Source organism: Gigantopelta aegis, chromosome 10, assembly GCF_016097555.1.
Source record: "Gigantopelta aegis isolate Gae_Host chromosome 10, Gae_host_genome, whole genome shotgun sequence".
In the NCBI taxonomy this organism is placed as follows: domain Eukaryota; kingdom Metazoa; phylum Mollusca; class Gastropoda; order Neomphalida; family Peltospiridae; genus Gigantopelta; species Gigantopelta aegis.
The window spans coordinates 15,330,766-15,348,974 of NC_054708.1; the positions used below are offsets into that span (position 1 = coordinate 15,330,766).

Below are 18,209 nucleotides of genomic sequence, written 5' to 3' on the forward strand. Positions count from 1 at the left end.
TAATGCTGTACGGTGCAATAGTTTCCTAACTTTTAACCCTAAAGCATGTGATGCCAGACCTCAACATTTTTGAGGGGAGCCATCATTCTTGCTCCCCATCACTCCCCTGAGACTAGTACAAGGAAAACATTTTAGCTCCCCTTAGCACGTAAATTTATATGGTATCAGTATGATAATATCTTTTATTATTCATATGGTTCAACATAACCGAGTTAATAATAATCATACGAAGCACAAGTGTAATAACAAGTGTAATGATGTAATTTTGGGAAGTGACATCATAAGCTTCTCCAGTTCTATCTCAGATTGTGCATTTGAAATATGACGTCATTTCATCGTCTCCTTCTAGTTGTGGCTGAAACATTTTGAGTTGGGTCTTGTTATTCACAAAGAAAACAACAACAATAATATGGATAATAAAGAAATTATTACACTTGCGTGCGAGTCGTACTGATTTTACGAAACTGGTGTTAGGATTTTTGTATTGCCTGAGCGATAGCAAGGATAATACATGAATCCTGACACGAGTTTACACAAGCTCGTATAATAATCTCTATTAATTTCTCCCTTTATCTCAGTTAGTGGAGCAATTAATCACTCTCCCAATCTGTCGAGGTATGTAATGCCCTAATGTCAGTTGACTAGAATCAACACACAAAATATATTTATACCCACAATATCATTACTAACGGGTAAGACTTAAATTTAGTTTAGTTTTGTTTTCTTGTTAAAGCACTTTTTACATATATACATATATCAGATCTTTTCAATTGTATAAAAAAATAACTGAGATTTTACACATGAACTAATAAAAATATATATAATATTATATACATTTACATACATTTAATAATAAATTTTAAAGGACTAAAAAGGGCGATGATGACACCCTCTCTATTCAGCAGATCAATAAATATTGCATAGTTTGTGACGTTTTTGATTTGAGTGCAGTTTTAATTAGAGGGCTCGAACTTAATGGCAGTACTGATGGCTCAAACTTAATGGCAGTACTGATGGCAATTAACAATTGACATATGAATTGTAATAGGTCAGGGACTTTACTGATATCAGTTTTTTGCTACTTGATAAAAATTATTGCTTTAAGTTGAAGCGATTTTTTTTTGTGTGGGAGGTGTTGTTTATTTGTTGCAAAAATTACTGGTATAAAATTGTGGTAGGTGGGCTTAAAATTGCCATAGCTGAACATTTTGACTCTGGCAAAAACCTTCGAAAATTGCCTTAGAAAACAAATTGTTAAGTTCGAACTCAGAACAGGACAGTGAAGCTACTAGTGTCAGGAGTTCATGTTGGGTGGACTCTCTGACAGGCTGGATGGTATTCCTGTCGGCAGTGTGATAGGAATCCGCAGTGTGCTCAAAGGATCAGATACGTAACCTGGAAAACAAAAACAGAACTCCATCAATCAGTGGCCAAGTTTCTCGTAAACTGAACAATTCATATAATACAAACTGCATTGAGTAAAAAAAATTCTTCTTCTATAACTATTTTTCTTCCTTCTATAAATATAATAAAAAATAAAATAAGATAAAATAAATAGCTTGGTTATAATAACAAGAACACAATTGTAAGGAAAATAATATTTAACTTCAACTTTAAGGCCACTTCACATTTTCATATTTTTAAATTACAATTGCAATGAGACAGATCTCTGCTCTTGTTAAGTTTATTGTACTGTCATTTTTGGGTGTTTCAGCACAGGCATGTGTGTATCATATATTACTGATATTGTTAAAATAAGTAAACATACAGTTGAAAAGATGATTTATGAAAAACAACAACATTAAGTTGTTTAATTTTTTTGCATGGAGTATACAGTTATTTTGACCATTATCTAAGAAGTGAGAACAAACCTGCTACTGCCATACAGGTTACATGTACCTCTACTAATAGCAGCAAGGATCTTTTATCTACTTTTTTTCATTTGATTTATCAACTGTAGGGTTCTGGAAGCAAAACTGAAAACTAATACATCTACTATGTTCACTTACCATTTTTGTCAAGATGTGGAAATGGAAGTCTTCGTCTCATGTCATCACCAGATGCCAGACTAAAAAATATTAAACAGTGGACTAACGACAAGATCTAAAGAAAAGCAGTATTACAGTGTTATATATTATACATTCTTTTTAAATTTTGCATAAAATGTATTTCAAGCTGTTACAAACACAAGGATGATCAGAAACAAATTGAAATTAAGAGTAAAGAAGTCACAATAACATAGTTTACATTGCTTAATAATTAGTGTGAGTGCAGCAAGAGTTATCTTTCCCAGTGTCATGCAAGTTGACATATTGTATAACGCATGTAGCGCACATGCAGTGCACATCACACAGACTGGGACGGGACTTAGCCCAGTGTCATGCAAATTGACATATTGTATAACGCATGTAGCGCACATGCAGTGCACATCACACAGACCGGGGCGGAGCTTAGCCCAGTGTCATGCAAGTTGACATATTGTATAACGCATGTAGCGCAAATGCAGTGCACATCACACAGACTGGGGCGGGACTTAGCCCAGTGTCATGCAAGTTGACATATTGTATAACGCATGTAGCGCACATCACACAGACTGGGGCGGGGCTTAGCCCAGTGTCATGCAAGTTGACATATTGTATAACGCATGTAGTGCACATGCAGTGCACATCACACAGACTGGGGCGGGGCTTAGCCCAGTGTCATGCAAGTTGACATATTGTATAACGCATGTAGTGCACATGCAGTGCACATCACACAGACTGGGGCGGGACGTAGCCCAGTGTCATGCAAGTTGACATATTGTATAACGCATGTAGTGCACATGCAGTGCACATCACACAGACTGGGGCGGGGCTTAGCCCAGTGTCATGCAAGTTGACATATGGTATAACGCATAGCCCAGTGTCATGCAAGTTGACATATTGTATAACGCATGTAGTGCACATGCAGTGCACATCACACAGACTGGGGCGGGGCTTAGCCCAGTGTCATGCAAGTTGACATATTGTATAACGCATGTAGTGCACATGCAGTGCACATCACACAGACTGGGGCGGGGCTTAGCAGTGCACATCACACAGACTGGGGCGGGGCTTAGCCCAGTGTCATGCAAGTTGACATATGGTATAACGCATGTAGCGCACATGCAGTGCACATCACACAGACTGGGGCAGGGCTTAGCCCAGTGTCATGCAAGTTGACATATTGTATAACGCATGTAGCGCACATGCAGTGCACATCACACAGACTGGGGCGGGACTTAGCCCAGTGTCATGCAAGTTGACATATTGTATAACGCATGTAGCGCAAATGCAGTGCACATCACACAGACTGGGGCGGGGCTTAGCCCAGTGTCATGCAAGTTGACATATTGTATAACGCATGTAGCGCACATCACACAGACTGGGGCGGGGCTTAGCCCAGTGTCATGCAAGTTGACATATTGTATAACGCATGTAGCGCACATGCAGTGCACATCACACAGACTGGGGGGACGGGGCTTAGCCCAGTGTCATGCAAGTTGACATATTGTATAACGCATGTAGCGCACATGCAGTGCACATCACACAGACTGGGGCGGGACGTAGCCCAGTGTCATGCAAGTTGACATATTGTATAACGCATGTAGTGCACATGCAGTGCACATCACACAGACTGGGGCGGGGCTTAGCCCAGTGTCATGCAAGTTGACATATTGTATAACGCATGTAGTGCACATCACACAGACTGGGGCGGGGCTTAGCCCAGTGTCATGCAAGTTGACATATGGTATAACGCATGTAGCGCACATGCAGTGCACATCACACAGACTGGGGCAGGGCTTAGCCCAGTGTCATGCAAGTTGACATATTGTATAACGCATGTAGCGCACATGCAGTGCACATCACACAGACTGGGGCGGGGCTTAGCCCAGTGTCATGCAAGTTGACATATTGTATAACGCATGTAGCGCACATGCAGTGCACATCACACAGACTGGGGCGGGGCTTAGCCCAGTGTCATGCAAGTTGACATATTGTATAACGCATGTAGCGCACATCACACAGACTGGGGCGGGGCTTAGCCCAGTGTCATGCAAGTTGACATATTGTATAACGCATGTAGCGCACATGCAGTGCACATCACACAGACTGGGGCGGGGCTTAGCCCAGTGTCATGCAAGTTGACATATTGTATAACGCATGTAGCGCACATGCAGTGCACATCACACAGACTGGGGCAGGACTTAGCCCAGTGTCATGGAAGTTGACATATTGTATAACGCATGTAGTGCACATGCAGTGCACATCACACAGACTGGGGACAGGGGCTTAGCCCAGTGTCATGGAAGTTGACATATGGTATAACGCATGTAGCGCACATGCAGTGCACATCACACAGACTGGGGCAGGACTTAGCCCAGTGTCATGGAAGTTGACATATTGTATAACGCATGTAGCAGTGCACATGCACAGACTGGGGCACTTAGCCCACATGCAAGTTGACAGATGTAGTGCACATGCAGTGCACATCACACAGACTGGGGCAGGACTTAGCCCAGTGTCATGGAAGTTGACATATTGTATAACGCATGTAGTGCACATGCAGTGCACATCACACAGACTGGGGCAGGACTTAGCCCAGTGTCATGCAAGTTGACATATTGTATAACGCATGCAGTGCACATCACACAGACTGGGGCGGGGCTTAGCCCAGTGGTAATGAGTTCGCTTGATGCGTAATCGATCTGGGATTGATCCACATCGGTGGGCCCATTGGGCTATTTCTCACTTCAGCCAGTGCACCATGACTGGTATATCAAAGGCTGTGGTATGTGCTATCGCGTCTGTGGGATGGTGCATATAAAAGATCCCTTGCTGCTAATCGAAATGTGTAGCCCATGAAGTGGCGACAGCAGGTTTCCTCTCTCCATATCTGTGTGGTCCTTAACCATATGTCCAACGCCATATAACCATAAAATAAAATGTGTTGAGTGTGTTGTTAAATAAAACAGTTCCTTCCTTCACACAGGCCAGAATTAATAACAGAACAATTGGTAATAGCTTTAATAAAGAGTATGGCCTATTTACTTTTTTGATTGTCTGTGAGATCCACCTGGGAATTTTGAATTGAAAAAAAAGCTCTTTTTTTTGCAAGTATTTTCACTCGACAACAGTGATAGAACATTGTGGTAACTTTTAGGAATCAACAGCTGATAAAGATAACAGATTTGACCGTTTGACCGAAAATCACATATATGAATTGCAGTTTGTTTTCAAGACAAACTGTGGTCAGCAAGACACAATGAATAATACAGGGCTAGCTCTGGCACTCGCAAAATTCACCAATTGCGAATTTTGAAAGTAGTTCGCAAATTTTATTTTAATTTGGCAAAATAATTTAATTTTTTAGAAAATAACTGCAATTTTTTAAGTTGAACAGACAATTTGGAGAAATGTTTTGCTCACCCAGAGCTAGCCCTGATAATAGACATCTGGCCACAAATGCATTTAAGTCCTACTTTTATATTTACACACTTTACACTATTATAAAGCAAATATAAAGCAAAATATCTGAAAAGTGGGGGCACATGCCCCCCTTACTTCCTAAGCCAGTTTACACAGAAATCCAGATTACACAGATGCTGATTTGGACAGAGCCCACTGTACATGAATAAAAATTATAAACTTGTTCCCACTCAACAAGGTTTTTTTATAAAACGATAATCCAGTGGTCTAAAGGTCGAATACTGTACATGTACACAACACTGAAAATAGAAGAATGTACCTGTTCCGTGATGCTTCCTGTTCCCAGTGGTTCCTCAGGGCCGACACGTGACCAGCCAAGGGTGGAGTGGACCTTCCCTCTGTGTCTGAATCCTGGTCGGTGACCATGGGCAGGATGCTGGGGTAGGATACCGTCGACCCGGAGTCCACGTTACTGAGCATGGCGACCGTCTGTGACTGCTTACACTCCTCCAGGGTGGGCAGGATCTCACGGAAATCTGGCCTCTCCTAAAACAAAAACATGCTAAAGTTAAAGTTTGTTTTGTTTAAAAACAGCACTAGAGTACATTGATTTATTTAATATCAGCTAATGTCGAACATTTGTTAATTCTGACATATAGTCTGAGAGAGCTACATTTTTCCATTAGTAGCAAGGAATCTTTTATATGCAACATCCCATAGACAGGACAGCACATACCACAGCCCTTGATATATCAGTCGTCATCATGCACTGGCTGGAACAAGGAAGGAAATGATTTATTTAACGACGCACTCAACTGGCTAGAACAAGATGTATCCCAATTGGCCCACCGAAAGGGATTGGTCCCAAACCGAACACACATCAGGTGATCGCTCTACGTTCCGCTTTACGTCCTGCCCCACAAACACGCCATCAGATCGACTCAAGCAGCCACCTTTGTTAAACGGTCAACATTCTATTCTTCTAGTTCATATGGGGTGGGACGTAGCCTAGTGGTAAAGTGCTCGTCTGATGCGCGATCAGTCTTGGGTCGGGGGCCAAATGGGCTATTTCTCGTTCCTGCTAGTGCTCCACAACTGGTGTAACAATGGCTGTGGTATGTACTATCCTGTCTGTGGGATGATACATATAAGATTCCTTACTGCTAATTGACAAGAGTAGCCCATGGCATGGCAGCAGCAGGTTTCCTCTCTCATTATCTGTGTGGTCCTTAACCATATGTTCGATGCCATATAACCATAATTAAAATGTGTCGAGTGCGTCAATTAATTTTTTTTTAAATCAATGTTTCCCTGTTATTGTGCTGGAAATGCCTTATTTGAACACCTCATATGAAAAAAAAAATTCAGGAAAGCATGTCCTAAACCCCCTTTAACAGATTCAGGTTTTTTGGGCCCTTAAATTCCCCCACCCCCGAACTATCAGACTGACAATGCCATCCCCCACTTTTGAATACAATCTGTGGACCCTGAGATTGTTTGTTTTATGGTTTTATTTGTAAAAACAGAAATATTTTATCTTTTTTCACTGACCTCTGCATTGGTGTGCCAGCACTTCTGTAACATGGCCACGATGGGTTTTGGAAATGTGATGGCGATCGGAGGTCGCGTGTTGTGATAGGCCATCTCTGCAGCTGCAGCAGCTAAAACAGAAACAGGAACTTGTCAGAAAACGTTAACACCATTACAAATTTTCTTCTGAAAACCATATCATTATCTAGGCTTAATATTAAGGTTTGCACCACTTTTTATGTCAGAATATATTTTGTGAAAAAAAGGCAGTATCAAAAGGGCTATGTGACTGCTATTTTCAGGCTGTACAGTTGCTTGGTAACTAACATTTAAAAAATCTATATAGGTAAGGAAGGAAGGAAATGTTTTATTTAACGATGCACTCAACACATTTTATTTACGGTTATATGGCGTCGGACATATGGTTTAGGACCACACAGATACTGAGAGAGGAAACCCACTGTCATGGACTACTCTTTCCAGTTAGCAGCAAGGGATCTTTTTTATGCACCATTGCACAGATGGTTAGTGATATTCAGTGTTCGGCTAGTAAATAACTGCTATAACTAGCCAGACAGCTAGTGGGAAAACAACCCTTGTCTTATTTTCTAAATATGAATATCCTTCCCCCTCTTCCCAACCCCCAATCGAGGGTTTTTTTAAGCTCTATCTCTCCCTCTTTAGGTGACATATCTGATTATTACTATTAGTAATATTGTATTTATTTAAAATAGGGCTAGTGGATTTTTAATTGTGGCTACTAAAGTTTTAAAATCACTGATCCCATGGCTAGTGGATTTTTAATTGTGGCTACTAAAGTTTTAAAATCACTGATCCCATGGCTAGTGGATTTTTAATTGTGGCTACTAAAGTTTTAAAATCACTGATCCCATGGCTAGTGGATTTTTAATTGTGGCTACTAAAGTTTTAAAATCACTGATCCCATGGCTAGTGGATTTTTATACAAATTCTAGAAGCCCTGCGTATGGTAGTACAGGAATGGTAGTATGTGGTACCTTAATACTCTAAGCCAAATTATTATTTTAGGCTTAATCCATATGAAAAATAATATGCCTCTTGGTTTATGTCTGTTAACTGACAGATTTAGTGATAAAAGAAAATTTTCTTAAGTTTAGTTAGTCTTTTATAGGATAATAATTTTAAAAAACATATAGAAGTGATTGGTTTAATGTTTGCTGTGCAAACTTATGTGCCATCATGCAGGCCAGTAAATACAGGGGGGTGCCACTAACATGAGTCATTACTTGAGTTTAAAAAAAATTAAAATTACTTTCAGTAGTAACATGTTTATTGTTCCATTGTACTGTGGTGGTGAAACAAATATTTAAAAAAAAATATTTTAACTTTAAAATATGACACTAATTCTTAGGTGCGCAGACTTCGGTGCCACCAGTGTATATTATGTTCTTTACAAAGATGATGCTAATCTCACCTGGTTTCAGCAAAGCACTTTGAACTCACCTGGTTTGAGGTGAGCAAAAGGCAGCTCACCAGAAAGTAGCTCCCACAACACCAGTGAGTAGCTGAATACATCAGCCTTTATACTGTACTTCGTACACTGAGTAAATATCTCGGGAGCCATCCAACGCAGGTTCTATAATAGAAGACACTTTTAGTATGCAAATTAAAAAACATTAACAAACTGGTTATGTAGGTATATGGGTATTTATAACTGTAATTGTAGAATACGAATAGGTTTATATGGATTGCAGATAATTTCACAGCATGTTCCACACATAAAGACATTACAATGTACATATATAAAAACACATCTAATTAATTAACAGTAATGTTAAAAGTGAATATAAAATTAATTTGTAGAAAATAAATGATGTCTTGTCAAATTAAGTATTGTTTTGTCTCACTATTTGAGCCTTGATTATAAATTTACTTAAATTAGTACAATTGTGTATATTTACGGGGTTTAGCATAAAATTTAATAAACATAATTTAAGTTTGTCTTAGATGGCAGTCTGTATCCATACACACAAGATTGCCATCTAAGACGAACTTAAATCTGGGATGTTCAGATCAGTTCACTGTAAGAGAGATTTGATTTGTTTTGTTTAACAAAATCACCAGCTACAGGATATCAAACATTTGATAATTCTGACCTAAGGGGCTAAATTTATGAATCCTGTTTTTCTTAGACGCAGTTATTTAAGCATTGTAAATGTATGTAGTTACACGCGTGTAAGATATAAACAGGCTTTATAAATTCGGCCCATAGTCTTTATTAGCATTAAGGAGTCTTTTATATACACTTTCATAATGCAGGATAGCACATACCACAGTCTTTGTTATATATTAGTCAAAGGACACTAGTTGGGTCCAGTGATGGGATTCGATCCTATGACTGAAGCACCTCAAGCAAGTGCTGTACAGAACCAACTCAGCTAGATCCCACCCCTGACAGAAAATACACAATGGTTCAAGTCGATGTATGAAAATAAATATATTATTTGACACTGAAAGAAGTTGTAAGAAACTAGCTTTTACCCCTGGCTGTTTCGTCATATTATCCTCTTCAGATCTCAGAAATCTGGATTCTGTAATTAAATAAACATGGTTTATAAAGTAATATATGTCAACCTTTATCATCCTTTAAAATAACAAAATAATAGACAATTTAGTAGTAACATAGTTTACCAATGAATAATAATAGACAAATGTAAACAATTTGATATTCTATTCACACACACAAACAAATACTTAATTTAGTTAATAATTGTGAAAAATAAAAACAGCTAATAATATAAATAACCAGCTTATGTTAAAGCCTTGATACAGGAAATGTTCTCAATACCGAGACATAAAATAATACCATCCAGTATATTTTGTACCAATGTCTTCCATTACTAGCCATATCCTAAAACCAATCTGAATCTGAGCAGCAGTTTTATGGTGATATAGAGAAGTTTGTTTTTTTACGACACCACTAGAGCACATTAATTTATTAATCATCGGCTGTTGGAAGTCAAATTTATGGTGACAAAGATGCTAATGTTCTTACATAATAATAATCACTCAGCCAACATGGCACTATTATTTTGTTGGGGGGGGGGGGAGGGGGAGTAACTCTTCTAAGGCTAGCTCTGGCATTCGCTAAATTCGCCAACTGCAAATTTTACAAAGAATTGGCAAATTTTATTTTAATTTGGTAAAATAATTGCATGTAATAATTTATATTTTGTTAGAAAATAACTGTGTTTTTGCAATTTTTGAAGTTTAACAGACAATCTGACGAAATCTTCTGCTGACCCAGAGCTAACCCTGCTATTCTTTCTTTCTGGGATATTTCCAAAGGCAATTACAAACAAGAATTCTGCAGAATTAAATGTCTCGCCTACCATAAACATTTTTGTTGTACTGTGATGAACATCTATAGATGCAACTATAAACCAAGTTTCATTAACCTAGGATTTATAGTTTGTGACAAACTGATCTAAACATTAAACCGTAACTCAAATACTGATGCTGTCGCAAAAATACATTGTACTTTGTAAAGGTGTTTTTCTCCTTCCAACCAGTGCACCACAACTGGTCAATGGCCATGGTATGTGCTTTCCTGTCTGTGGGAAAGTGTATCTAAAAGATTGCTTTCTGTATTATGAAAAATGTAGTGGGCTTCCTCTGATAACTATGTGTCAGAATTACCAAATGTTTGACATCCAATAGCTAATAATTAATGAATCAATTAATGTGCTCTGGTGGTGTCGTTAAACAAAACAAACTTTACCTTCAATCCAGCGTGTGAACACAACATTTAGATCTTCCATCAGCAGACATGGCGGACCAAGGGGGCTGGGGGGCTAGTGCTCTAGTGGTGTCGTTAAACAAAACAAACTTTACCTTCAATCCAGCGTGCGAACACAACATTTAGATCTTCCATCAGCAGACATGGCGGACCAAGGGGGCTGGGGGGCTAGTGCTCTAGTGGTGTCGTTAAACAAAACAAACTTTACCTTCAATCCAGCGTGCGAACACAACATTTAGATCTTCCATCAGCAGACATGGCGGACCAAGGGGGCTGGGGGGCTAGTGCTCTAGTGGTGTCGTTAAACAAAACAAACTTTACCTTCAATCAAGCGTGCGAACACAACATTTAGATCTTCCATCAGCAGGCATGGCGGACCAAGAGGGCTGGTGGGCTAGTGCTCTAGTGGTGTCGTTAAACAAAACAAACTTTACCTTCAATCCAGCGTGCGAACACAACATTTAGATCTTCCATCAGCAGGCATGGTGGACCAAGGGGGCTGGGGGGCTAGTGCTCTAGTGGTGTCGTTAAACAAAACAAACTTTACCTTCAATCCAGCGTGCGAACACAACATTTAGATCTTCCATCAGCAGGCATGGTGGACCAAGGGGGCTGGGGGGCTAGTGCTCTAGTGGTGTCGTTAAACAAAACAAACTTTACCTTCAATCCAGCGTGCGAACACAACATTTAGATCTTTCATCAGCAGGCATGGCGGACCAAGGGGGGCTGGGGGGGCTAGTGCTCTAGTGGTGTCGTTAAACAAAACAAACTTTACCTTCAATCCAGCGTGCGAACACAACATTTAGATCTTCCATCAGCAGGCATGGCGGACCAAGGGGGCTGGGGGGATAGTGTTCTAGTGGTGTCGTTAAACAAAACAAACTTTACCTTCAATCCTGCGTGCGAACACAACATTTAGATCTTCCATCAGCAGGCATGGCGGACCAAGGGGGCTGGGGGGCTCTAGCCCCCCCCCCCCAATAATTCTGAATTACCATGTTTGACATCCAATAGACGATAATTAATTGATCAATGTGCTCTAGTGGTGTTGTTAAACAAAGCAAACTTTAACTTTGTAAAGGTGAGACAAAAAGGCAATCACAAAAAAACTCAAACATGCCAACCTCCAAAGTCTGCGACAACTGCATGTGCGTTCTCATCGAGTAGAATGTTGTGGCTGTTGAGGTCGCGGTGTATGATTGGCTGAGGTAGGTGATGCAGGTAGTCCATGCCTTTAGCTACATCCGTGATGACCGTCAGCTTCGACTGGATGTCCAGCAACCTGTTGGTCAGTATAATTAATTATCTGTAGCTCAAACATTTAACTACACATGGTTTTACATTAGGCAACATTTAATTACATAATTACATAATAATTAGGAGAATAATGTTTAGCTCCCTTTAACATTGTAATTTTGTTTTAAATAGTACAACAAAAGGATTAAATATTAATGCTTAAAGTGAAAGACCCTAGTTTTTTAACACTACGGTGTATTTTTCATTGTTAGAACTGTTTTTGAAAACAGAAATCAGACATTACTTAGATTGTCTTGTTTAAATTATCCATTTCCGCACATCTGAAACTTGTGTTTCTAGTCATCATGGTGTTTCTAACAACACAAAATGCATTTTTCATATTTTTAAAAATGCACGTACCTCTGTAAAGGTTATGGAGATGAGGTCTGTTTTTAAGAGCATTACCACCATTTCAATGTAGCAGTCACTTGATTAACTCTACTGTAAGTTTATCCATATGTTTCCAGGTATGTAGGTTATTCAGACTTAGTGTTCATATTTATGGGTTCAAACTAGGGTCTGCGACTTAAACATGGTAATATCTTAAAGGTCTCCCCATAATCCACTTTAGTGGAGAAATTAATCACTTCAACAACTTTTTGTCATGGTAAGTTCTGATTACCTTTTTTGTTCGTGAAGTAAACCAAAGAGGGAACCTCCGGAGATATACTGGGTTACAATGGCAAATTGCTGAAACAGAAAACACAATCATGTGTAGCAAAGAACAGTAGTAGAGGCAAAAGGTCTGTTACAAGTACATTTCCAGTCAAGATAGGTGATATAAACTATCTAGAACATAGATTTATGGCTGTTAACCGTTTCTTATTCAGATACTGCACTTTAATTGCTGAATACCTTAACTGACTATGTTCTGAAGAAACAGAGGTAACAACATTAATATAATGGCAAATTATATTCCATGCAAATGACACTGTCGTCAGAAAACAATTCACTACCAAGACAAAAAACATATTGGTATCGGCCCAGAAAAACTGACTTGAAATATACCTTGATGATGATTGCGTTACTACTTAATTTCAAAAATAAAAATGAGATTATTAATATTTACCTAAAATTATATCATATTATTGTTCTTCAACTGGTCCAGTTTAAAATACCCAAAGAATACCTGATTAGATAAACAATACTTACACTAGGTTCATCAATACAAGCACCAATAAAGCTTATCACGTAATTATTCTTCAACTGGGCAAGAATAGCCACCTCACGACAGAACATGTCCACATCAGACTTGGCACCAAATGAAGTGGCGCGATACCTAAAAAATAAACACCAATAACTCCAATAACTTTTGTTCATAAGAAACACCAAAACAACATTTTCTATAGTAAGTATATTTTACATTGCCTTCAAATGTCTAAAAGATATACAATTACAAGTTTTATTTTTGAAGCTAATCAAGGTATGATTTTGGAGCTTCACGTGACAAATTTGGCACCAAATAAGTGGGGCTTTTTCAATCGGACGGAGATAGCCAAATCAATAAAAAAATTAATGTTTTCATTGCTCAAATAAAATATAACTTTTATTGTGTGTATTAAACATACAAATGGATACAGGTATGGGACAAAATAGAGGCTGCTAAAAATAGTTACATTACGTTACGGTAACTGTTGTTAAATGTTTCGTACACAACGCGGCTTGTTACCTTTGATGTCCAGTGTGCAGACTGATCGTTGTGGGTTTTTTTTTGTGTGTGTGGAAAACAGTGTGCATTTGGAAATAGCGGAGATAGGTGCTATAAAATATAGTAGGGTGCTGGAAAATAAAGAGGGGCGCAGAAATATAAAGGAAGGCGGAGAACGTGAAACGAGGGCGGCAAAATGCAATAGCAGGGTGGGCCGCCCTGCTTAAATGGAGCAGTGAAAACACTGATGCATACATATACATAAATTATATATCTACACTAATATACACAGAAACTTTAAAACTTTCTAAATTGATCCACTGTCTGTGGTAATATGCAACTCACCTCTTAACAGCCACAGTTTTTCCTTTACATTTTCCCTTATAAACTTTCCCGAATGACCCACTTCCAATAGTGTCCTGTAATTCAATGTCTGTGATCTGAAGCTGAAACTGATGTGAGAGATTTGCTCGCAGCTGTAGCACGTCAATTTTTTCTGTAAATGGAAGAATGGTTCAGATTACAACTCAAGAATGGTTAGAATGCATTTTTTTTATTTTAATATAATTACAAATGTTGGGCTGTTACACACTTTAGCAATTTCTGATTAGATGACCAAAAAAACCCCAACCTAAATGTTATCCTTTGACAAAATGTAAAAAATGAAGTCAGTACAAAAAATTAGGCTGCATTTCAGAAAGCAGATCATGACAAGAGCAAAAGAAACTCATTTAATATGTGCATTTTGAAATATACAAGTTGTGTTCTTTGTAAATTATAAGCATTGTTTATCATTCATATTCAATTTGTGATCGTCATACAACCCTGAATTAACAGTGGTTCTAGATTTTAAAAATGTACATAGAATTACATGGGTCTTTTGGAACCTTTTGATAGTGAAGGATTAATGTTTAATAAAACATTCTGACAAAAAAACACAAAAAAAACCCAGTTACTGTGAAATATATACAGTCAAACCCGCTTATTTGCATACCCTCAGTGCTGCTCGATTTTGTGCAATTAACCGGGTTAGTCGATTAACCGATAGAGTACCGACTTTCACTTTGTAACAGCCATCGAACTACAAAGTGGCATGGGAGACAGTCTAGCATAATGCGGTACTTCATACCGGAACTATTACAGTTAACACATGTCACATGCAGTTGGATATATATAAATGTAAAAAAATATATCTATCGATATATATATATATAATTAGCATGACGTTTTTGTTTTAATCTGCCAGACCAGAAATCATTTTTTAAAAAACCAACAACGTCCGTCACTTGGCGACGTTTTCTAAAAACACAAACTGGCGTCGTTTTCTAAAAACACAAACTTTGTGCATTAAAAAAACCACCACTGACCATCCACTAGTGTAAACAAAGTGTATTAGCCATGTAGTTAATGAGATAAACTTGAAACAACAGAACCATCAAAAAGTTCACGTTTCATCGGTGCACGTGTTTACAAAATGACGTCAGTTTCCGGAATTACCGATTGACCGAATAGAATTACGTGAACTTGTATGAATTTGCTGGTATGGTGTTCTTTCCATCCCAAAAGATATGGCAAGCTTTGGTATTATTTGTGATCCCCAAATAATGACTTTGCTATTGTTAAGCAATTAAAGTTAAGCTCGGCTAGTGAGTCATTATCAGTTCCAGCAGTCTGCATTGCATGCATGACCGGTCTAACACAATTGACTGACCTTCATGGTGCGGTCCGACTGATTGATGTCTAACAATATAGCAGAAACTTAGGGACGATCCATAAATAACGGTCTTTGTTATGTTTGTTTTTTTGACGACCTCCCCCACCAGTCTTTTTTTCCGCTACATTTTCCGGGAAGCAAGTGATAAATCGTTTCTTTTGCGTTTAACAGATATAGCGTACACTGCATCTAATGAATAAGTGAACAACAACCCTTTCTCGGTCACATTTATTAAAAACATAACCGCCTAGGACGATTGATCTGTAATCTTTTAATTATTAACAAGGCTTCTCAACATAACGTAATAATTGATACAGAACAATGATTGCCCTGAACACGTCAATCGAATAGGGCCTCAATAGTTGAGTGCGCATGCGTACAAGCGCACAGGCGGTACTTCTAAAAATAACAGTCGGAGAGTTACCTGTTATTGAGATGGCCTCTGATTAACAGCAATATATTGCAAACAAAACATTAGGTCTTAGGTTTATTCAACTTAATTATGTCATTCTTAAATCTTGTAGTCGGGTATTGTGATTCACCAGTAGTAACGTGCACACCATCTCATTTGCATGTCACACGTCGACTGTAAACAGCGATTACAGTTGGCTTACCACACAGTGAGCTCAAACAAAACAGATTAATCGGTGATTTATTTGAGTTTTTTTGCCAAAGTTTGATAGACATTCTCAGTCATTTGTGACATTAATTTCGCACACACAAAAAAAAAAAAATCGTTATTTATGTGTGCAAATAACCGATATATAGCCTGTAGACTGTGCAATTAACCGGATGTTTTGTAGTGTTATAAGGGCAAATGGTTCCGTGTTGGGTGAAAATAGTCGATTAACCGAATTATGCTATAAACCGATGTGCAAATAAGTGGAGATGACTGTATTTTTATTTTTTATTTTTTTTTTATTCATTCACAGATACCCTGTTTACAATTAACTGCCCCAATCCAGGGAAAAAGGGACAGGAGGTCTACAAGACCCAGGAATGATACTTGAAGAAACTAATAACTATTTTGAATAACCTGAAACTTGACAACATTTGTGTAATAGTATATGCATGTAACTGTGAAATAATTTTTGTTCACGTTGGTATAATTTTCATATAATATGTGGATTAGTGCAATCAACATATTTAAGAACATCATAAAAATATCATACATGAGTACATACATATAATACAAATCTATGATACTACTTTTTGATTCACAAATTTAAGTAGCAAAACCACAAAAAAATAAGTCCATGAAAACAAAGGACTTAGAAGCTGGGAACATTTTGTTTTCAAAATCTTGATTAGAGATATTTTCTAATCAATTGAAAATTGATTACCAATTACTGTTGAATGTTTTACAATTGTGTAGCAATCCCGGAAACTTGCAGAGCGAAACATGACATGATACAAAACAAAATGTTCTCTGCAAAACATCCGTCACCATATAACTGTAAATAAAATGTGTTAAATGCTTCGTTAAATAAAACATTTCCTTCCTTCCTTCCTTCTGCAAAGTACCTCTGTTTTGATTCTATGCACTCACCTTTTGTCATACTCCTGAGCTTGCCCAGTGGTGAAGGGACAGACACGTACGACCCCTCACTGCCGGGTTGCGAGTAGTCTCCACAGGCAGACTCATCCTGCGGCCGTTTATGATGCTTCAGCAAGATCACTATTGAGTCATGGCCTGTAATAGTGACACAGTGCAATAAACATAACTGCAACCTGATGAAGTTGTTTGTATTTAATTTGTATATGAGAACAGTATTGAAGAAGTAAAAATACAATTATTATGAAGATTGGGTTGCATCTTTTGAATGTTTTAATATTTTTTTATAACAATAGACATACACGGCTTCCATTTTTGTTGGGGGTAAGGCTGATCTTTGGCTGAATTAAATGATTACAGAGACCTCTGTGGGTAAAACACTTCACAGGTATTCAACCAATCCAGAAGCAGTTAGTATTTGTATAACCACTAATATTGTAGTGTCCCTGCCTTCTTATGGCATAAAAGATGTCAATTAATTACCTGTCACACCTTCTCTACAGCTGTAATTGTCATTCTATGTCATAGTAACTGTTCATGAATCAGTGAAATTAAGATACGACTTAGCATTAACATGTTGTCTTGATTAAAGTATGCCCAGTTTCAGAAATAAACATTGGTTTTAGTTTAAAATTTGTTTTGTTTAACGACACCACTAGAGCACATTGATTAAATAATCATTGGCTATTGGATGTTAGACGCTTGGTAATTCTGACACGTCGTCATCAGAGAAAACCTGCTACATTTTTCCTAATGCAGCAAGGGATTTTTTATATGCACTTTCCCACAGACAGAAAAGCACATACCACCGCCTTTGATCAGATGCGGTGCACTGGTTGGTTTTAGTTCAGACTTGGGCATGGGTAGATCAAAGAAACATGGCTTATTCAAAGATATGGGCCAATTTCCGGTGAAATACGGCACTCCTGAGTAGTGACAATGTTTAGCCCATACAAACCTCTCTCGTAAGCCCACATTAATGCCGTCTGCTCCTCTTTCTTCTCACTGCCGCCATTTTGATCACTCACTGCTGCCACCAAATTCATGTCAGCTCCACTCTCCAGCAGAAACTGAACAACTCGTATGTGACCATGGAAACAGGCACTATGAAGAGCTGAAAAGGAAAATAACATTCGTATTTAATGATATCTAGGCATCAAACTATTAGTGACTTTTGTGGGAAGTACTGTATGTAAATCATGAAAATAATGTAATATGAACATATTGCCATAATTATACTT

At 38.2% G+C, this 18,209-nt stretch overlaps 1 protein-coding gene across 1 annotated transcript in view; it reads right to left on the reverse strand.

The window, feature by feature from the left end:
• Positions 1-448: 448 nt before the first annotated feature.
• Positions 449-18,209, reverse strand: part of LOC121383398 (serine/threonine-protein kinase TNNI3K-like) — a 32,075-nt gene continuing 14,314 nt past the window's right edge. Inside the window, exons 12-23 of the mRNA XM_041513402.1 lie at positions 17,927-18,082; positions 16,963-17,106; positions 14,045-14,195; positions 13,204-13,330; positions 12,674-12,741; positions 11,880-12,037; positions 9,498-9,547; positions 8,460-8,592; positions 6,999-7,108; positions 5,767-5,993; positions 2,010-2,068; positions 449-1,395 (exon numbers count right to left, since the gene is read on the reverse strand). Of these exons, the coding sequence (XP_041369336.1) occupies positions 1,295-1,395; positions 2,010-2,068; positions 5,767-5,993; positions 6,999-7,108; positions 8,460-8,592; positions 9,498-9,547; positions 11,880-12,037; positions 12,674-12,741; positions 13,204-13,330; positions 14,045-14,195; positions 16,963-17,106; positions 17,927-18,082 (1,484 nt within the window). The 3' untranslated portion in view covers positions 449-1,294. The remainder of the gene's footprint in view (positions 1,396-2,009; positions 2,069-5,766; positions 5,994-6,998; positions 7,109-8,459; positions 8,593-9,497; positions 9,548-11,879; positions 12,038-12,673; positions 12,742-13,203; positions 13,331-14,044; positions 14,196-16,962; positions 17,107-17,926; positions 18,083-18,209) is intronic.